The sequence below is a fragment of the Cloeon dipterum genome, chromosome 3, assembly GCF_949628265.1.
Source record: "Cloeon dipterum chromosome 3, ieCloDipt1.1, whole genome shotgun sequence".
NCBI lineage: Eukaryota > Metazoa > Arthropoda > Insecta > Ephemeroptera > Baetidae > Cloeon > Cloeon dipterum.
This window is the reverse complement of record NC_088788.1, coordinates 3420877-3438964: the sequence shown is the minus strand read 5'-3', so window position 1 is coordinate 3438964 and position 18088 is coordinate 3420877. Positions and strand designations below refer to the sequence as shown.

Sequence of the window (18088 nt, the reverse complement as noted above, 5' to 3'; positions counted from 1 at the left end):
TTAAAGTATTAGTATTGTTGCAGAAACAAATAAGAATTAAAAGAATTCCTGATACGTTGTTGAAATATTGTTGCAAAGATTGAAATTAATACTATTTTAAGAAACGATTCTTTTAAAAAATACTCATCTAAAGCACGTTTATTGGTCAACTCCATTATCGAGGATTCTGATTGGTTGTTATCCTCTTCTTTTTTCCAGCGGGGGCCAGATTCGTGCGACGCGCAGATATGGCGTCCAGTGGATTATGGCGCGAAAAAACGGTCACGTGAAAATGCGCGAAAAGAACCAAGTTTTGGTCAATATTGTGACATTATTTGTACTATTTGTGTCTTTTGGATCGTTAAAACAAACTCTTGACACTCGTACGGCAATCCAAAGAGAGCTTTTTGCTTCCCACATTCAGACGCCATCTTGGATCTGCGCAGTGCGAACCAATTTTATCGCACATCAGGCCCCCGCTGCTTTTTTCTCTGTTCACCCAAATACAAAAGAAGAATCCTTTTTTTTATTTTGAATTAAACCTTATAATGAGGGAGCTAAATAAATAAAACAAGCCTCTGTGTGGTTCATCTTCTTATTTATATTGGTAACCTGTCAAACATGTTTGGGGGGAGTAGTTTAATTATGTTTTCTTTTCGTGTAATACGATAACGAACAATAAATAGCAGCTCTACAATCTATGCAACCTCTCTTTTTTCGTAAGTCAAACACAAAAATTATAAATGATATTTCTGACGCGCCGACGACGAGGGCTTCAGCTCGAAAAAGGTAACAGTTTGAATTTTAAGGAGTGCTCGAGAGCAAGGCAACCTTTCGAGTCGTAAGTGGTGCAGAAGGGCGCGCCATTCGGGTCGGTGGCGGATCGCAAAAGTGTTTGGAGGACGCTGGACGCCGCCGCCGAGAGAATGGCCGCCGCTAAATCGTTTGCCCCGGTCTCGCGCACCCCTGTCGTGGTGCAGGCGAGCAAGCCCGCGCAATGGGCGCGTCACGACCCCGTGAAGGGGCTGCTTTTTGAGAGTTAAACAAAGAAAAAGAAGCTTTTAGGGCCGACAGGTTTGAGGGATGCTCTGTACACATTCGGGGGCAGGTCACTCCGCACTCCCCCCTCAGGGTTCAAATTATTTCCCGACCTGAAAGAACAAGAGGAAATAATATTTAAATAAACATAGTTGTATAAATTACTATTTAAAATTAAATAACATCGGCTTTGAATTTATACTGTTATTTTAGAGAAAAATAATGTGCATAATATTCACACTTACTTACTTGAGTCTTTGAACAAAAGATGAAAAAAATTATCATTAAATCAACAAATATGCCTAGTTTTTCTCCCACTAAGTTTTAAGACGAGCAATAGAAAATCCTTTAAGTGTAGGATTTCAGTAATTTGTACGCCCTTAACTTCTTTTTCAGATAAAGAGTTAAAATATAAAATAAATTCGACGCATTTTGATTATTTTCTAATTTTTCCCTACAATTGAATAGATAAACAAAACCTTGCAACTTGCATTCAAACCGATTTTTTTCAGCAATTGAAAAGCAGATAAAAAAATATTTGGTATAAAATTAACCTGAATTTTAAAATGATTTTTTGCACAAGCCTGTTAAGTTTACACTTTTGCACAGATTTTTTACGAATATTTTAGCTTTCAATTTCATGATTTGTGTGAATTTGATATTCCCGTGATGGCTAGGAGCCCAGAAAAAATACTTGACGCTAAAAAATTTACAGCCTGTGAAAGAAGTTGATACTCACATTTTGTGTCGTCAATAAAAATACATATTAATAAGGTTAGCGGTCTCAATTATTCGCCGGGCGCGATAACGTTGAGTGAGAATGCGGCAAACGTCTCGCCCTTCTTGCCGATCGCCTTGGCCACGTACTGGCCCACATCTGTGGCGTTGCAATTGGTGATCTCGAATTTGAACTTCTTCTTGCCGTCAAGGGACATCTTGTACTTGCCGCTGTCCTCTTCCACTGGTTTGCCATCCTTTATCCACGAAACTGCATCCAAAAGAACTTAATTATGAAAAATATTCTAAAAAAATAGAACAAAAACGTACTTTTAAGCGGCGTTTTCTCTGTTTCGCATTCGAACTTGACGGTCTCACCCTCTCGCACTGTCGCAGACTGGGGGAATGTTTTAAAAGCGGGGCTCTTGGGCTCCTCGTTGGGCACTGCAATTAATTTTTGGTCAGATTCAACACAATTTTAAGCTTGAGGCAGTGAGAGTTTACCCAAAACAACGACCGTGCAGCTGCTGAAGGACTCGCCGGCGTCGTTGAAAGCCTCGCATGTGTAGATGCCAGAGTCTTCAGGGAAGATCTCGGCGATGTTCAGTTTGTAAGAGTTGCCCTTGTTCTCGTACGCAAAGTCCTTGCTTGGCTTGATTTCCTTGTTGTTGTGCAACCAGATCACGTCAAACTTCTTCGCACCTGTGACATAATTTTGTTTTAACAGTGTTCGCACTTTTTTCCACAGTTAATTTTATTTCCAAATGAAGAAATGTCCGTAATTTCTTGAAATTCTTTTGTTTAATCGTATCAATAGTTAAGACAGTAGTTATTTTAAAAAAAAAATTGATAATGCAATTTAATATTTCGCGCACTCACCGATGATCTTGCACTCCAGGGTAACCATTTCGCCATCATTGACGTACACGGAGTTCAAATGGCTGGTGATTTTCGGTGGTTTGTCCCCTTGACTGGCTTTGCTGGCTGCTGTCGCGGCATCCATTGCTGTTTAATGCATTTTAAGTAATGAGAATAATCGATTGCAAACTCTCTGAACTTACGGAAAACTTTGAGTTTGCAAGCGGTTTCAGAAGAGCCGATTGTGTTGATGGCCTTGCACACGTAGGTGCCTTCATCTTCAGGGAACACTTCTTGTATGGACAGGGTGGCAACTCCGCTCTTGTATCTCAGATCAACAATGTCTGACGAGCTCAGCAGCTGAAATTTCATGATTTCAAACGTCAGATTGATCAAAAATATTAATTAACTCACTTCTCCGTTCTTGTACCACGTGACCTGTGGGTCAGGGTCGCCCTGAATAGAGCAGGACAAGGTCAGTGGCTCTCCATCCTTGATCTGGAGGTCAGCCAGCTTCTTTGTGAAGTTGGGCGCGCACATTAGCGAGTCATCAGGGGGCACTGAATTTTAATTAAATAAAAATAATGACATGAGGCTTCTATGCAACTCACGGATCAGTTCTTTTGTGGCGCTCCTCGATCTGGACGGGCTACTGCTGGCGTTGAGGTTCGATCCGTACTTCTTAATGTTTCTCTTGGTGGTTTCAGTAATGCTTTCTGATGATTGGCTAACTGCAATCGTGGCCGCCGACTGAAATAAAGTAAATAAATGCAAATTTCTTGCTAATTAGCGGACAAATAAATGCTTACTTTATGACTAGAGTGGCTGGATTGGCTGTAACTGTTTGTCACCGTTGTCTTCTGCGAATTGACAACGATTTCTCTGGGTGCAGGAGGCCTGGCTGGTCCTTCAATGTATCTTCGATCTGGAAATAAACTTTTTTCAGCTGCTATCCTTTTGAAAAATTGTGAAAAGCATGCTTTTATCAGGCTTTAACAAAATGCATATTTCAATCTTTAATTTTTGGTTAAAAACTAGTCTTTGTTTTTAGTACACTAAATGGAAAATTAACTACACACGGAAAATCGTTTAATTAATGATTTTCACGCGGGTTTACCTCCAGAATACAACAGTTTGTGAGCTTCGTCAAATTGTTCAGCTGAAGTTCCGTCGCCTAGTTGATTATAAAGAGATTAGTGCTAGATACAAGAGTAGCATCTTCGCGGAAAAGAAGAAACGTTATGTCAATGTAGAGAAGAGACGCATGCAGACTCATTGATTATACTTATAGATTTGATAGAAAATTTTAAGAAGTGATTATTCCAATTTCACCCTTTCGCCAAAGGAATTTGTGGAATGATGACTGAACCGATTAATTTATTTGATGTTAATACAAATTTTTTCAATTTGTTTTAACATCAGTAAATATTAGACATTGAAAGCATCAGTGAGAGGAGCATTATTAATTAATTACCTTCAACAATGACTACACAATTGGTCTCATCCTCTCCGTGCTTGTTCTTGGCGACGACCTTGTATTTTCCTGAGTCTTCCGGTTTGCAGTCGAGGATTTCCATCGTGATGACGCCGTCTGAGTGTGTCATCGAGTATTCGTATTTGGACAGTTCCCGATTGCCCTTGAACCATTTGACCTGAAATTCATTGGTTAGTTTTTATTAGTCTGTATTAATTTTTTTAATTTAGGTCGTTTACCGTCGGAGTTGGTTTTCCGCTCAGGCAGCAGAGGAGTTTGCAGGTCTGGTGAATTTGCATGACGCGAGGACGCAAAAGGAAGGTGAAGCATGGCGCACATTCCTTCTCTTCTTGCCAAAGAGGATAGCCCAGGGCTTCTCTTCTTCTTACGGGAGCGCTCTCTGCCTTGTACTGAGGAATTGCTTTAGAAACGGCTGCAAAAGGGGGAAAATTCATTTTAAAATAATTTTCATCAATTTTTCGTTTGCAATCTTACGATGGACGTTAAGGAAGACGACCTCTTCTCTGTATCCAAAGTGGTTTTCTGCCCTGATGATGTACTCTCCTCTGTCGTCGAGCTTGACTCTGTTTATGACGAAGGTGAAGTCCTCGCCGGCGTATCTCTTCATGAACTTAACACTTTGTCGCAGCTCGACGTTGTTGTGATACCACGAGAGTGTGGCGGTGGCTAGTCCTATCACTCTACACGTGAACTTGGCACTTTGTCCTTCATAGGCGAATGCACTCTGTGGCTTTATCACAAATCTCGGAGCGGCTTGTCTGCGGTCTGTAGAGAGGAAAATTACGTGTTACTTTCGCTTCGACGGGCATTTAAATCGAAATTCTCACCAAATGATGTCTCGTGAATGCGGTATTTGTCAACAATGAGCTTCCTCAGGGCGCTGTATTCAGCCAGGCGGCCGATGGGTACCAGGAATGAATCCCAATCGCTGTATCTGGCACGGATCTTGTCGCGTATCCTGAGATACCTCGATTGGCTGATAACTTCTGTCCTATTGGAGTGGTCGCCAGTCAACCACGCGTGCATCAAGCACTCATGGGCAGTCATGCGCTTCCTAAAATCACATTAATTTAATTTTTACCGACTTTAAGTATGTTCAAAACTCACTCCTTATTTTTAACCAACAGTCTTTTGATGAAATCTTTGCCTTCCGCGGACACACTTGAGAAGGTTTCCTCTTCAAAGTCCCAGTCGCAGGCTTTGACGTTCTTGAGAGTATCGATATCGTTTTCGCCCGCAAACGGCGACAGACCGCTGAGCAGCACGTAGGTGAGCACACCGACGGCCCACATGTCAGTGTAAAAGCCGACCGGCTCGCGCTCCACGATCTCAGGCGCGGCAAACTCGGCGGTTCCGGTCGAGATCTTGACGACCTCGTTCGGATCCAGCTTCGTCGCCAATCCGAAATCGATCAGCTTGACGTTGGTGCTAATGCGGGTCTGGCACATGATGTTTTCTGGCTTGATGTCTGTGAAATATCAGCGATTTAGATAATTCATGAACTAAAATTAGTTATTTGATATTTTACCGAGGTGAATGATATTTTTCTCGTGCATGTGCTTCACTGCCTCGCAAATTTGTCTGATGTAGTTGATAACTTCAGATTCTGACATGGAGTAGCCTTCGGCAGTGATCCTCTCGAACAGTTCTCCGCCAGAAAGGCTGGACAGGATTTAATGAATTTCTGCTATTTTAACGTCACAGCAAAAAATACTTACAATTCAAAGATCAAAACCATTTCGTCGTCATCTTCAAATGCATCGTGCAAGTTGATCAATTTGTTGTGATGCAGCTGATTCATGATATCAATTTCCTTGCGAATGAGTTCCTTTTCAATGGTGTGAGAGACTGGGATGAATTTGGCAGCGAAAATGTTTCCTGATTTGCGCTCCCTGCATCTGTGAACTACGCCAAATGCGCCTGTGCCGATTTCCTCGAGGATGTCGTACAAGTCGTAAACGCTGGTGGACTTGATGTCTACTGGCTGAGGGATGTACTTCGAGTAGATGTCGAATACTGGAGTGTAAAAATAGGCAATTTAGAGAATTTTATATTTTTAAGCCACTCAAAAGTTAATCTGACACTCTAATTACTTTAAATTTAAAGTAATATTTAAATTAAATGAATTTTAAACTCACCAAACTGATCGTAGTCGTCCACCTTTCCTTCAGGCTTGCCGCGAATCTTCTTTCCAGTATTATCGACCTCGTACTGTCTCTTTTTGATCTGCTTCTTGCCAGACTCCTTGGTCTTGATGGTGCTGGACACGTCGCTGGGGTCACTGCGACCGTACACGTTTTCAGCGTACACCCTGAATTCGTACTCGTGACCAGCGCTGAGACCAGTAATGGCCATCGTGCTGAAGCGTGTGCTGCCGATTCTGATCCAGCTGTTCATTGGCAACTCGCGCTTTTCCACCAGGTAGTTGGTGATGTTGCTTCCTCCGTCCCACAACGGCGCCTTCCAGGCAAGAGCCAGTGAGTCGTGGCCGATGTTGTCGGCGGTTGGGTAGCGTGGAGGATCAGGACGGTCTGTATCATATTTGTTTTAATTTAATTTTACATATATAGATAAAACGCAAAATTTATTCTGGTTTTTTTCAAAATTAAAATTTAATTAATCTCATTTAGGATTTTTGTAAACTCGATTTGATTTTTTTCAATGTTAAACACAATTTTATAGTTTTGTATTTTCAAAATAATAAAATTTGAATGAGCACTCACCGCTGATCTGGACTTTGATGATGGCCGAGTCGGTGCCAAGGTCATTCTCAGCCACAATCTTGTACGGACCACTGTCAAGCTTGGTACCGTCCCTGATGGTGAGGATGGCATGTCTATCTTTCCTCTCGACCTTGAAGTGCGCTCCAGACTCAATAACTTCGCCCTCCTTGGACCATGTGATCTTTGGCTTGGGGCAGCCAATGAAAGGAATCTTGATAACGACGTTTTCTCCCTTGTCGAAGTAGGCAGTGTCGCGGAAGCGCGGAGGCACGTTCAGTTTCGGTGCGGCTGTTAAATTCAGAATTAGCCAAATGACATTTAATTATTAAAATTTAGGCTTCTTACTCATGATAATGAGCTCAGCGCGGGTGGATTTGACTCCTCCCTTGTTTGTTGCCCTGCACACGTACTCGTCGGCGTCCTCGCCGTACACCTCGTTGACAATGAGGGTGTAAGTGTTGCCTTCCTTCAGCATGTGATACTTGCCGCCCTGAGTAATTTCACGAGCGCCCTTGTACCAAGTAATAATGGGCCTTGGAGAGCCAACGACCGTGCATTGGAACTGTCCGTTTTTGTTTTGGACGGCCATGCAGTTGCGCAGAGGTGTCGTGAACTCCGGTGGAGTTGCAGCTGTAAAATTGAATCATTTTACGTTTTAATCGGGATTCGTAAAACCACATCTGTTGCATGAGGCAATAACCTACGTAGCTTTAATTTTACGCGTTGGACTGAACAACCCAGAAAGAGCGTATTTTAAAGAATTTTAATTTTAAAATTAAAAAATAATTTGGGCAACATAAAAGAAAAATGTTTTTCGCGTTATTTTTTTAACGCGAATTAATTGGCAAGATTGCGTTTGAATGATCTGTAAACCCTGGTTGGAAAAGCGTTTCTGAATAATAATTTGCAATAATTAAAAATTACCCTTGGGGTCCTTGATCTTGACCGAGGTCGAGTTGGTGGATGGCGGCGAAATTCCAGCTTCGTTTACAGCAAAGACCTGGAACTCGTACTGGCGGTCCTCAATGAGGTTGCTGATGTTGATTTGGTTAGGCAAGCAGAGGACGTTGTTGATTCTCTGCCAAGATGAGCTGCCAGCCTCGCGTTTGTCGACCCAGTAGCCCTGAATGCGGGCTCCTCCGTCCGAAGCGGGCTTCTCCCACGCCAGGTGAACAAAGTCTCCACCGATTTCCTTGACCTCTGGGGTTCCAGGGGCAGACGGAGGATCTGTGAACACAAGGATTGATTAAATATGTCGAACCGGATGAAATTTAAAAATTAAAATACCGTATGGAGCTCTGGCCTTGATGGGATTAACTCCCTCCAGGGCGGGACCGGCGCCGTTCTCGTTGACTGCCAACACCCTGAACAGATATTCCTGTCCTTCAGTGAGACCCTGAACGGTGAACGTTGTCTCCTTGCAGTAGCTGGAGACGATTATCCAGTGCTGCAGGGTAATATCGCGCCTCTCGACAATGTAGTGCGTGACCTTCAAGCCACCATCGTAAGTCGGCGGCTTCCAGTTGAGCGTGCACATGTGCTTGGAAATATTGGACACGTCCAGAGGGCCAATCGGGGCTCCAGGAAGGCCGGTAATGTAAACATTGAAAGAGGCAGACGCACTTCCGCTGTCATTCTTGCATTTGATTGTGTACTCTCCTCCATCATCCATAACGAGGTCCTTGATGAAAATGATGAGGTACTCGTCAAACACAGTGTATTTGATGTGAGGCGATTCATGGATGGGGGATCCACCCTTTGACAGGGTGACGTCCATTGGCTGGTCTCCTGTATAGTAGATCTTGATCTTTGTGTTGTCCTTCTCAGCCAAGAACTGGTCACCAGGCATGCGGTCAATCCTTGGTGGAGCTGGAAATTAATGAGAAATAATTAAATCTTTATCATTCAGAGGGCTAAAGTCTTAACAGTCAACCCTCTTAAATTCCCAGCCCTAAATAGCTGCACTTACTTCCGACTTTGAGATATGCAGATGAGTGGACAAATCCAAGGCTGTTGCTTGCCTCGCAGGTGTAGTTTCCATCATCCATGTCAACCACCCCGTCAATAATCAACCTGAACACGCCGTCCTTGGTTTCGGCACGAGCGCGGGCTCCAAGGTTAAGTTCGCGTCCATTGCGGTACCACCTGGCTTTCGGCTTGGGATGGCCGGTGGCTTCGCATTCAAGCGTGACAGATTTGCCAAGAGGCACGGTCTGGTTGGCCAGATTGCGAACAAACTCGGGTTTGATGCCTCCGTCAATCTCACAAACCTACGCAATTGATAATTAGATAAAATAAAATGGGTTGAAGAATTTAATTACCTTAACAGGAGTTGTGCAACAGCTCGGCTCGCTCTTGCCAGCAGCGTTGACTGCAAAGATGCGGAATTCATAGTCAGATCTCTCGATGAGATTCAAGCAGCAGTAAGAGCAGTCGAGCACGTTGTACTCATTGCACTTGACCCACACTGACGGTCCGCCAAGCTCGCGTTTCTCAACGACGTATCCGGTAATGCGAGATCCTCCGTCCGACTGCGGTGGCTCCCAAACGAGGTCGACGTAATTTTTGCCAACCTTGACGATCTTGGGTGCCAGAGGAGGCGAAGGCACGCCGAATTTGCCCTTGAGCTTGAATCTGTTGGAGTTGCTGCTTGGCTTGCTGAAGCCAGCGGCGTTCTTAGCCTTGACTCTGAACTCGTACTCGTGACCAGTAAGCAGAGAATGCACGATGTACGTCTGGTCCTTGAGCAGGTAGTCGCTGGCCTGGCGCCACTGTTGGTCTTCAACGACATCTCTGAACTCGAGCTTGTATCCCTGAATACGCGCACCTCCGTCTGAGCGAGGCCTGTCCCAGGTGACAGTGACGTTGCCAGAGTCCCAGTCGACGACGCGTGGCGTTCCCGGTGGATCGGGCACGGTGAATGGGAACTTGGCAACGATCGGCTGGTCCGTTTCCAGCGGATCTGAAACTCCGTACTGATTCTCAGCACGGACGCGGAAGCTGTACTTCTTATTCGGCTCCAGTCCGATCACGTCATAGTGGCAGTTGCGGACAAAGCTGCTGACCTTGGACCACATCTAAAAATGGAGTTGATTTCATTCAATTGGGTTTAAATTAAAATATAATAATTAATCGTTACATTAATGGATGGATCAAGACGTTCCACAACGTAGTTGGTGATTGGTGAGCCACCATCGTCATTTGGTGGCCTCCAGGAAAGCGAACAAGTTTCAGGAGTGATGTCCGAAACATCAAGAGGACCAAGAGGCGGTGTTGGTTTGTCTGTAAAGAAATATTAAATTTAAAATAGCTTAAAAATGTGAAATGTTTAAATTTCAATACAAAAACGTAGTTGATTTGCTATTTAAACAACGCTGACCTTAAATTTTTATCCTGGAATTCATTTAATTTTTTAAAAAATACTGACGGCGGCAGCTTTTTAATATCATAACAGTTTTGTTCGCAATAAGAGCTTCCTTTTCCAGCTGATAACTCGACGTAATTATCTTGACTTTAAAATTTACAGGAGCTGGGAAAATGAATATGCAACCTGTGTAGCATTCCCGCTGCGCAGGTTGCGTCGAGGCATTTATCTATCTTTTCAAACTGTATTATTAACAAAACAAAGATGCTATGCAACCTGCGTGACATTTATGTAGCTCAGGTTGCGTTATTCAATTTGTCGCTCTTATTAACAAAACTCATTCTAATAATTTTAAGGAAATATGCTTGATAAAAAAATAAATTAAACTTACCAACAACCAGAACCCTGCAAGAAGCAGTGTCTGATCCCTCAGTGTTGGTGAGTTGAATGGTGTAATTGCCAGTGTCCGACCTCTTAGCAGACTTGTTGATAAACACGGTGGCGGAGACGCTGGTGTCAAACTTGATTCTGTCAGACGCCAGCACCTCTTCGCCGTTGATGGTCCAGTGCGGCTTCGGCTGAGGGTTGCCCAAGAATGGCACAGTGATGGTGAACTCCTCGCCGGCGATCACGGTCATGTCTCTGATGCTGAGATCGCTGGTGATCTTTGGTGGGCCGCGTGGAGGCTGGCAGCAAATCAGGTCGGAGGGCGAGCTGAACGGACCCTGACCGGCAGCATTGACGGCCGCCACACGGAACTCGTACTCGTGATTTTCAAGCAGGTTAATCACCCTGAAATATGCATGATTTTATTTGATTTGTGGAGTAATTATTGACATTACCTGTGGCTGAGGTCAGGCACCAAGCCGTGGACAGCTCTGATCCACTTATCCTCGCCCTTGAGCCTCCTCTCAATGACGTATCCACTGATGATGGCTCCACCGTCGCTCCTTGGCTTGCTCCAGCCGATGGTGATCGAGTCCTCGGTGGTGTCAAGGCCGCGAGGAGTGCCAGGTGCAGTCGGCACATCTAAAATAATTTTGTTTAGCGTGTTAGCATATTAATATTATTTATATCAACTTTGGAAATTATTAAATGAAACAAATATTCTTATTTTTCTGTAAAGGAATTTACAGAAAATTTTTACGCCTATTTTAAGAACCGATTTTTAAACCGATCATAAAAATATTGGAATTTTTTTCCTTTTACTTGTTAAACATATTTAAAAAAAGCGGAAATAACACTCAGATTCGCTTACCGAATGGATGTTTAGCTCTGATAGCTTCTGGAGTGACGGCAGGGTCGGATTGTCCGTACTGATTCTCGGCAATAACCCTGAAGTCGTACTCGCGACCGACAATGAGGTTGCGAATGCGGCAGAAGGTGGTCGTGACGTAGCTGCTGACCTTGGTCCAGGCTGACGTGCGCTGCTCCTTCTTTTCAATGACGTAGTTGGTAATGTCGGCACCACCGTTGTCCTTGGGTGCGTTCCACAAGAGGGTCAGAGCCTCGCCGGCAAACTCGTCCGCGCGGAGGTTCTCTGGCGGTCCGGGCCTGTCGAGGACGCGGACGTTCAGAGTGGCTGTGTCGAAGCCGTGCTGGTTCCTCAGCTGCAGGCGGTATTGGCCAGCGTCTGTTCGCTTCGAGTTCTTGACGACCAAGCTGGCGCTGTCGTCAGTGAGCTGTTGAAATTGATTTTAAATTAGCGAAATTTAAAGCAATATATAAATTAGTTACCTTCATGAAGATCCTGGTGTCAGTCTCGTCGAGGATGTTGTCGTTGCAGAACCAAGATGCAGTTGGTTTAGGGAAACCAACATAAGACACGTGAATGGAAAAGTCTTCACCGGCGCGCACAGTGATGTCCCGAACGCCTCCCAAGTCCATGCATGGCTTGTTGGGCTGCTCGTGGATCAAAATGTTTGCGCTCGGCCTGCTTGGCTCGGAATTGCCGATTTCATTAACGGCAATCACCCTGAACGTGTATTCATCGCCCTCTTTGAGGTTAGGAATCTGTGATGGATAAGAAACGAATAAATATTTCCTTAATTATGCATTTATTTACCTTATAAACGGTATGCGGGCACGGAACTCCATTGACATCAGACCATTCAGCATCGCCCTTGCCCTTCTTCTGGATAAGGTAGCCCTTGATCTTGGCTCCACCGTCGTTTCTTGGTGGCCTCCAAGAGATAGTGACACTATCCTTGGTAATCCTGTCTGCCTGAGGCTGATCAGGTGCATCTGGTTTGACTGAAATATAAATTAATATATTAAAAAATAATATTTTTTATAAAATTGGAATTATTAAATTTGAACAATCTGGTTTCCTATGGAAATTTTCAAACAATAATTATTGAAGTTTGCTTAGAATAATCAAAAGAATGATTTAAATAGAATGAATTAATTCTAGAATCCCCTCAAAGAAATTTAAAATGAAGCTAATCAGCTGTCAGAAACACTAGTTTTTGCCTAGCCAAAGAGAAAAACTTACAGCGCTGAGCTCCAGCTGTGATGGGCTCAGTTGGCTTGCTAGGTTTGCCAGCTCCAGCCTCATTGCAAGCAATGACCCTGAACTCGTATCTGTTGCCTTCCCTCAGATCCTGAACGGTGTGGCTCAGGTTGCTGATGGGGTAATTATTGCACTTGATCCATTCACCTCCGCGCTCACGCTTTTCAATGTAATATCCTGCAAAATATTTTCCCATAATTTACCTAAAATTCAAGATTGAACGGTGCTGAATTTCACCTGTAATGGGCCTTCCACCTGAGTTGGCAGGTGGAGTCCAAGTAAGGCTGCAGCTGCTTGGGCTGTAGCTCGTGATATCAGGCGTTCCGGGCGCATCTGGCGGGTCGAATGGGCTCTTGGCCACGACGGGCTTGCCTTCCAGGGGCTCACCGACACCGTAAATGTTCTCGGCGCGAACCCTGAAGACGTAACGCTTGCCGTCGTGCAAGCCCTTGACGGTGAAGGTGGGCTTGGGAATGAAGCCAGGAATTGCTCTCCAGCTATCGACGCCATACTCGGTCATCTCAACCACATAGCCTACGTTTAGGAAAAAAATATCAAATTTTTGTTTATTAAAATTATTGAATTTTTTGACCTGTGATTTCGCTGCCTCCGTTGTCTTGAGGAGGAGACCATGTGAGCGAAACACTCTCTGGTGTAATGCTGTCGTAGGCCAAGGGTCCCTTTGGAGGTCCAGGCTTGTCAACAACTTCGACTTCAATGTCGGCAGAATCCTTTCCAAACTGGTTAGAAGCGGTGATGGTGTACTTGCCGCTGTCGTTTCTAATCGACTTGTCAATTTTGAGCACAGTGGAATCGCAGTCAGTTTCGTACTGAAAAATTGCATTTATTTAAATAAATTTAAAGGTATTTTAAGTTGTTTTAGAACTCACAGCAATTCTGCTGGAGTCTGGTAGTTTGGAGTTGTTCCTGGTCCATTCGATTGTGGGCACAGGGGCACCAGATAGAGGAATCTTGGCGTAAATGGTCTCCCCAGCGCGCACCTTAATCCTCTTGCCCTTGAGGCCAGACAGGTCCAACTTTGGAGGCTCTACAATTTTTTTTTATTATTACCAACTTAATAGATGTTTTTAAACGTAGATAATTTAACTAGTAATGAAACAAAAACATTTGAAGTTTATGTTGCTCAAAATATTTGCTCTCTAAAGTATATGTTTAATATTAGAATGTAAATAAAACTTACCCTTCATTGGCTTAGCAGCGATAGGATGAGAAGTGTCGCTTGGTTTTCCAGGGCCAGCAGCATTGATGGCAGTAACGCGATACTCGTATTGTTTACCCTCATGAACATGGTCATCAAGGAACTCCATATTCTACGGAAATTTTAGATTTGAAGTACAATTTCCTTTAAAGACAGTTTTATCTTACCCTGACAGGTTCACGGCTAACTTTGACCCAGCGACCAGTCATGCGCTCGCGGCGCTCAACATCGTAGCCAATAATGGAAGACCCACCATTGCTGATTGGTGCCTTCCACTTGATCTTGATAAAGTCCTTGTCACTGTCCACTGGCTCTGGCCTGCCTGGCCTTCCAGGAACATCTAAAGAATGGAGAAAAATTTGCTCTTAGATAAAATTCAATGGAAATTAATTAAAATTGGTATAAAAAATTCGTTTCAACAAATTTTTCTGTCTATTTGTTACTTTTCCTACCGAATTGATTCTTTGCAATGATGGGCTTGTCAGTAGTGAGAGGATCTGAGCGACCCTGCAAGTTTTCAGCACACACGCGGAATTCGTATTTGGTGCCTTCGAGCAAACGCGGCACTTGGGCGTGGTTGTACTTGGGATTGACATAAGAGACTGCTGGCACCCAGCCACCTCCGTGAGACAGATCCCTCTTCTCAATGACGTAACCACTGAAATTCGAGTAGATAAATTTAAAATAATTTATTCAAGGGTTTTATTTTAATTTTTTACGTGATGTCACTGCCTCCATTGTCCTTGGGTGGTTTCCAGGACAAAGTCACACTCGAAGAAGTAATTTCTTCATATTCAAGCGGTGCCTCAGGTGGTCCAGGACGATCTAGAAGATGATAAGTATTTTTCTATTTAATTAATTGCATCAATTCTCCTACCGAGGACAATGAGCTGGAAGGAGCCTTCGTCAACACCATTCTTATTCGTGATCATGAGAGTGTAGGTGCCGCTGTCAGTCCTCTTAGCGTTGACAGTGTGCACAATCGTGTGGTAATTAATAGAAGTGATTGTTGTCCTCTCATCAGACTTAAGCACATTGCTGCCATTGGTCCAAGTCACGTCTGGATTCGGCTCGCCGACGTAATCAATGTCCACGTGGAAGATCTGTCCGGCCTTGATGCGGATGTCGCCCAGTGGACTCTTGATTTTGGGAGCCACTGAATTTGAACAAAAATTATCAAATATGCTGTCGACTTCAGAAAAATTAAAACTAACAGTTTCTTGGCCTGCAAATAACGGTGTCTGATGGCTCGCTTGGCTCGCTCTGGCCTGTCTTGTTAATGGCAATCACGCGGAACTCGTACTCCTGGCCCTCAGTCAGGTCGGGTACAGTCGCCTACGCGATTTTAAATAGTAAATTGGAATTTTTAAACTTATTTAAAGCCTTACGCTGTTTTGTTTGCCAGGAACTTGGCAAGCATTTTGCCAGTACGGGCTTCCCTTCTCCTTCTTCTGGATCAGATAGCCAGTAATCGGCGAGCCGCCGTCAGACTTCGGAACAGGCCATTCAAGATCAACATGATCTTTGTCCCAGTCGGTGATAACAGGCTTGCCTGGAGCGTCAGGCTCATCTGGAAAACGCATTAATTTTTAAAGTGTTATTTTTTAACGATATGAAAACGTGGACAGAAATTATTTGCAAACTATGCAACCTGTGCAACGTTCTTGCTGCGCAGGTTGCATCAAAAGTTTTCATACCAAAAGTAATAATTTTCTTTAAATGCTTCAGTGCGTTGCATCGTTTGAAATTAGAAATAAATTATCTGTAAACAATACGCATTACAAAATCTCATCTAATTCTTTTGAGTCACGATAGTTTAAATCACAAATTGAATTTAAATATCGTCATTTGCATAAAAATATAAAATAAATTAGTTATGCAACCTGCGTGGCACTTACGCTGCACAGGTTGCAAGCTTATTTAATTAATTTGGCTCACCAAATTCGTTCTTGGCGATGATGCTTCTTCCAAGCTCCAATGGATCGGACTCTCCAATGCCATTTACGGCCTTTACTCTGAACAGATACTCCTTCTTGTGCACAAGCCGCTGAATGTCGAAGGTGAGCGCCGAGCACTGGCCAGCTTCGGACCAGGTGCCTCTGCTGACGTCCATCTTCTCGACCAAGTAGTGCAGAATGGGGCTGCCTCCGTCGTCGGCTGGCACCTTCCAAGCGATCCTTGCGCTTTCCTTGGTTACCTCTCCGACCAGCATGGGTCCTTCAGGAGGCGAAGGCCTATCAAGGACGGTGACCATGGCTGAGGCGGAGCACGAGCCAAGGTTGTTCTCCAGCGTCAGCTGATAGCGACCGGTATCTGAACGAACCGAGAACGGAATTTCGAACACGGTCTGCTTGGAGAAGGTCTGGATGTCCGCGCGATCTCCCTGCTCGACGGGCTTGCCATTGACGGACCAGCGAGCGGTCGGTCTCGGAGATGCTTCGATCGGAATGGTGTAGCTGATCTTCTGGCCAGCCTTCACCACCAAATCTTGCAAGAACTTCTTGTCCATCGTTGGTGCCTCTGCAAATTAAAAAAAAATAAATAAACAGTAAAATTTGTAAAAAATAAATTAATTACGGAATCTGGGCTTGGCGATCACTGGACGTGAAGGTTCGCTAGGCTCTCCTGGACCGCCCTTGTTAACAGCGATAATCCTGAATTCGTATTCTTCGCCTTCAGTCAGGCCAGGAGCAGTACCCTTGGTTAGATTTCCAGGAACTTCAGCAGCCTTTTCCCAAGGTCTGTGGAATTTTTTATATTAATGCTTAATTAAGGCTTTTTTCTTTAAAAACAAATAATGTATACGGTCTTTTTTTGAATTTTTAACATCAGAAGAAAGGAAAACAAAAATATATCAGCTGTATATATTCTGATTGAAAAAATAATTGATGCGGTAATATCAACAATAATTATAGCATGATAATATTACCCGAATCTCGTTCTTTTCTCAATGATGTAAGACTTGATTGGCGAGCCACCATCCTTCTTGGGTGGAGCCCATTCAAGTTCAACACGGTCCTTGTCCCAGTCGGTTGGTTCTGGCGCTCCAGGTTTGTCTGGCTTGCCGTATGGATCCTTGGCCGTGATGGGCTCGCGTCCGGTTAGAGGCAGAGACTCGCCCTGCTTGTTGACGGCACGCACCCGGAAGTTGTAGTCGTGGCCCTCGATCAGATTCTCTACCCTGGCGGTGGTTCCAGTCACCTCGGCTACAGGCACCCATCGCATGTTTTCGGTGTCCAGCTTCTCAACAGCGTAATGCGTGATTTCAGAGCCACCGTCGTCCTTTGGTGGGCGCCAGTACAGGCTGCAAGAGGACTTGGTAATGTTGTCTGGCTTCAGTGGTCCCTCAGGAGGCTGCGGCACGTCAAGGACGACCACATTAACAGTGGCGGTGTCCTTGCCGTTGATGTTTCTTGCTTCAAGACTGTACACGCCGCTGTCGGAACGCTTGGCATCGATGATGCGCAGTTTCGTGTTGTAATTTTCGTTTGTGATTTTGATGCGGTCAGTGTTGATGAGACCGTTACCCTTCAAGCTCCATTCCTTGCTTGGAGGAGGTTCACCAATGACCGGAACATCAAAGTCGAAGTTGCCTCCTGCTCTGATTTTAATGTCCAAAAGAGCGTGGCGGTCGATGCGTGGGGGCACTAAATCGATGGAATATTAATATATAAGCCAAACAGGTTTCTTAAAAGAAAATCTAACTTACAATTCTTAGGCCGAGCAACATGAGGCTTAGTAGCGTCACTTGGTTCTCCAGGACCAGCTTTGTTCACCGCCCTGACTCTGAACTCGTAAGTGTTGCCTTCGATCAGGTCAGGAACTTTGCCAGTCGTAACGTCTCCTTCAATCTCTGCACATTTTTCCCAGCTTGGACTGCAAAATATATTTATCAATTAATTATCTCGAAGATATAAAAATATTTGGTCTGCAATTGTTGTTTTTAATATGCAAATCAATTCAACACTCTAAAAAATAAACAATATTATCCGATTTCTTACTTGAACTTATCCTTCTTTTCAATGATGTATCCAGTAATGGGTGATCCACCATCCTGGTCAGGTCTTGCCCATTGCAACTCGACAAAGTCTTTGTCGTAATTCGAAATATCGGGAGTGCCAGGTTTGCTTGGTTGATCTTAAATAAAAGAGTCGTTAAAAATCAACAAAAAACTGAAAATAAA

At 44.1% G+C, this 18088-nt stretch overlaps 1 protein-coding gene across 50 annotated transcripts in view; it reads right to left on the bottom strand.

Moving 5' to 3' along the window:
• Positions 1 to 558: 558 nt before the first annotated feature.
• The window catches only part of bent (projectin protein bent), a 60698-nt gene continuing 43168 nt past the window's right edge, over positions 559 to 18088 (bottom strand). For 49 of the 50 annotated variants that reach the window (XM_065486818.1, XM_065486790.1, XM_065486836.1 and 46 more), the window contains 46 exons: positions 17907 to 18042; positions 17615 to 17781; positions 16835 to 17552; positions 16483 to 16646; positions 15844 to 16425; positions 15294 to 15475; positions 15120 to 15240; positions 14783 to 15061; positions 14625 to 14730; positions 14358 to 14563; positions 14073 to 14245; positions 13888 to 14017; positions 13577 to 13734; positions 13279 to 13516; positions 12924 to 13220; positions 12669 to 12863; positions 12240 to 12427; positions 11912 to 12187; positions 11433 to 11856; positions 11017 to 11203; positions 10566 to 10966; positions 9950 to 10092; positions 9132 to 9887; positions 8780 to 9080; positions 8098 to 8679; positions 7735 to 8037; positions 7156 to 7440; positions 6811 to 7098; positions 6226 to 6618; positions 5806 to 6103; positions 5616 to 5749; positions 5195 to 5555; positions 4915 to 5141; positions 4562 to 4852; positions 4306 to 4499; positions 4067 to 4244; positions 3710 to 3766; positions 3402 to 3517; positions 3204 to 3342; positions 3007 to 3152; positions 2796 to 2952; positions 2614 to 2739; positions 2239 to 2436; positions 2065 to 2178; positions 1757 to 2005; positions 559 to 1130 (listed from right to left, as the gene is read on the bottom strand). In XM_065486818.1, coding sequence (XP_065342890.1) covers positions 1806 to 2005; positions 2065 to 2178; positions 2239 to 2436; positions 2614 to 2739; positions 2796 to 2952; positions 3007 to 3152; positions 3204 to 3342; positions 3402 to 3517; positions 3710 to 3766; positions 4067 to 4244; positions 4306 to 4499; positions 4562 to 4852; positions 4915 to 5141; positions 5195 to 5555; positions 5616 to 5749; positions 5806 to 6103; positions 6226 to 6618; positions 6811 to 7098; positions 7156 to 7440; positions 7735 to 8037; positions 8098 to 8679; positions 8780 to 9080; positions 9132 to 9887; positions 9950 to 10092; positions 10566 to 10966; positions 11017 to 11203; positions 11433 to 11856; positions 11912 to 12187; positions 12240 to 12427; positions 12669 to 12863; positions 12924 to 13220; positions 13279 to 13516; positions 13577 to 13734; positions 13888 to 14017; positions 14073 to 14245; positions 14358 to 14563; positions 14625 to 14730; positions 14783 to 15061; positions 15120 to 15240; positions 15294 to 15475; positions 15844 to 16425; positions 16483 to 16646; positions 16835 to 17552; positions 17615 to 17781; positions 17907 to 18042 — 11315 coding nt within the window. In that variant the 3' untranslated portion in view covers positions 559 to 1130; positions 1757 to 1805. The remainder of the gene's footprint in view (positions 1131 to 1756; positions 2006 to 2064; positions 2179 to 2238; positions 2437 to 2613; positions 2740 to 2795; positions 2953 to 3006; positions 3153 to 3203; positions 3343 to 3401; positions 3518 to 3709; positions 3767 to 4066; positions 4245 to 4305; positions 4500 to 4561; positions 4853 to 4914; positions 5142 to 5194; positions 5556 to 5615; positions 5750 to 5805; positions 6104 to 6225; positions 6619 to 6810; positions 7099 to 7155; positions 7441 to 7734; positions 8038 to 8097; positions 8680 to 8779; positions 9081 to 9131; positions 9888 to 9949; positions 10093 to 10565; positions 10967 to 11016; positions 11204 to 11432; positions 11857 to 11911; positions 12188 to 12239; positions 12428 to 12668; positions 12864 to 12923; positions 13221 to 13278; positions 13517 to 13576; positions 13735 to 13887; positions 14018 to 14072; positions 14246 to 14357; positions 14564 to 14624; positions 14731 to 14782; positions 15062 to 15119; positions 15241 to 15293; positions 15476 to 15843; positions 16426 to 16482; positions 16647 to 16834; positions 17553 to 17614; positions 17782 to 17906; positions 18043 to 18088) is intronic. The other variant, XM_065486796.1, reaches the window with a different exon arrangement.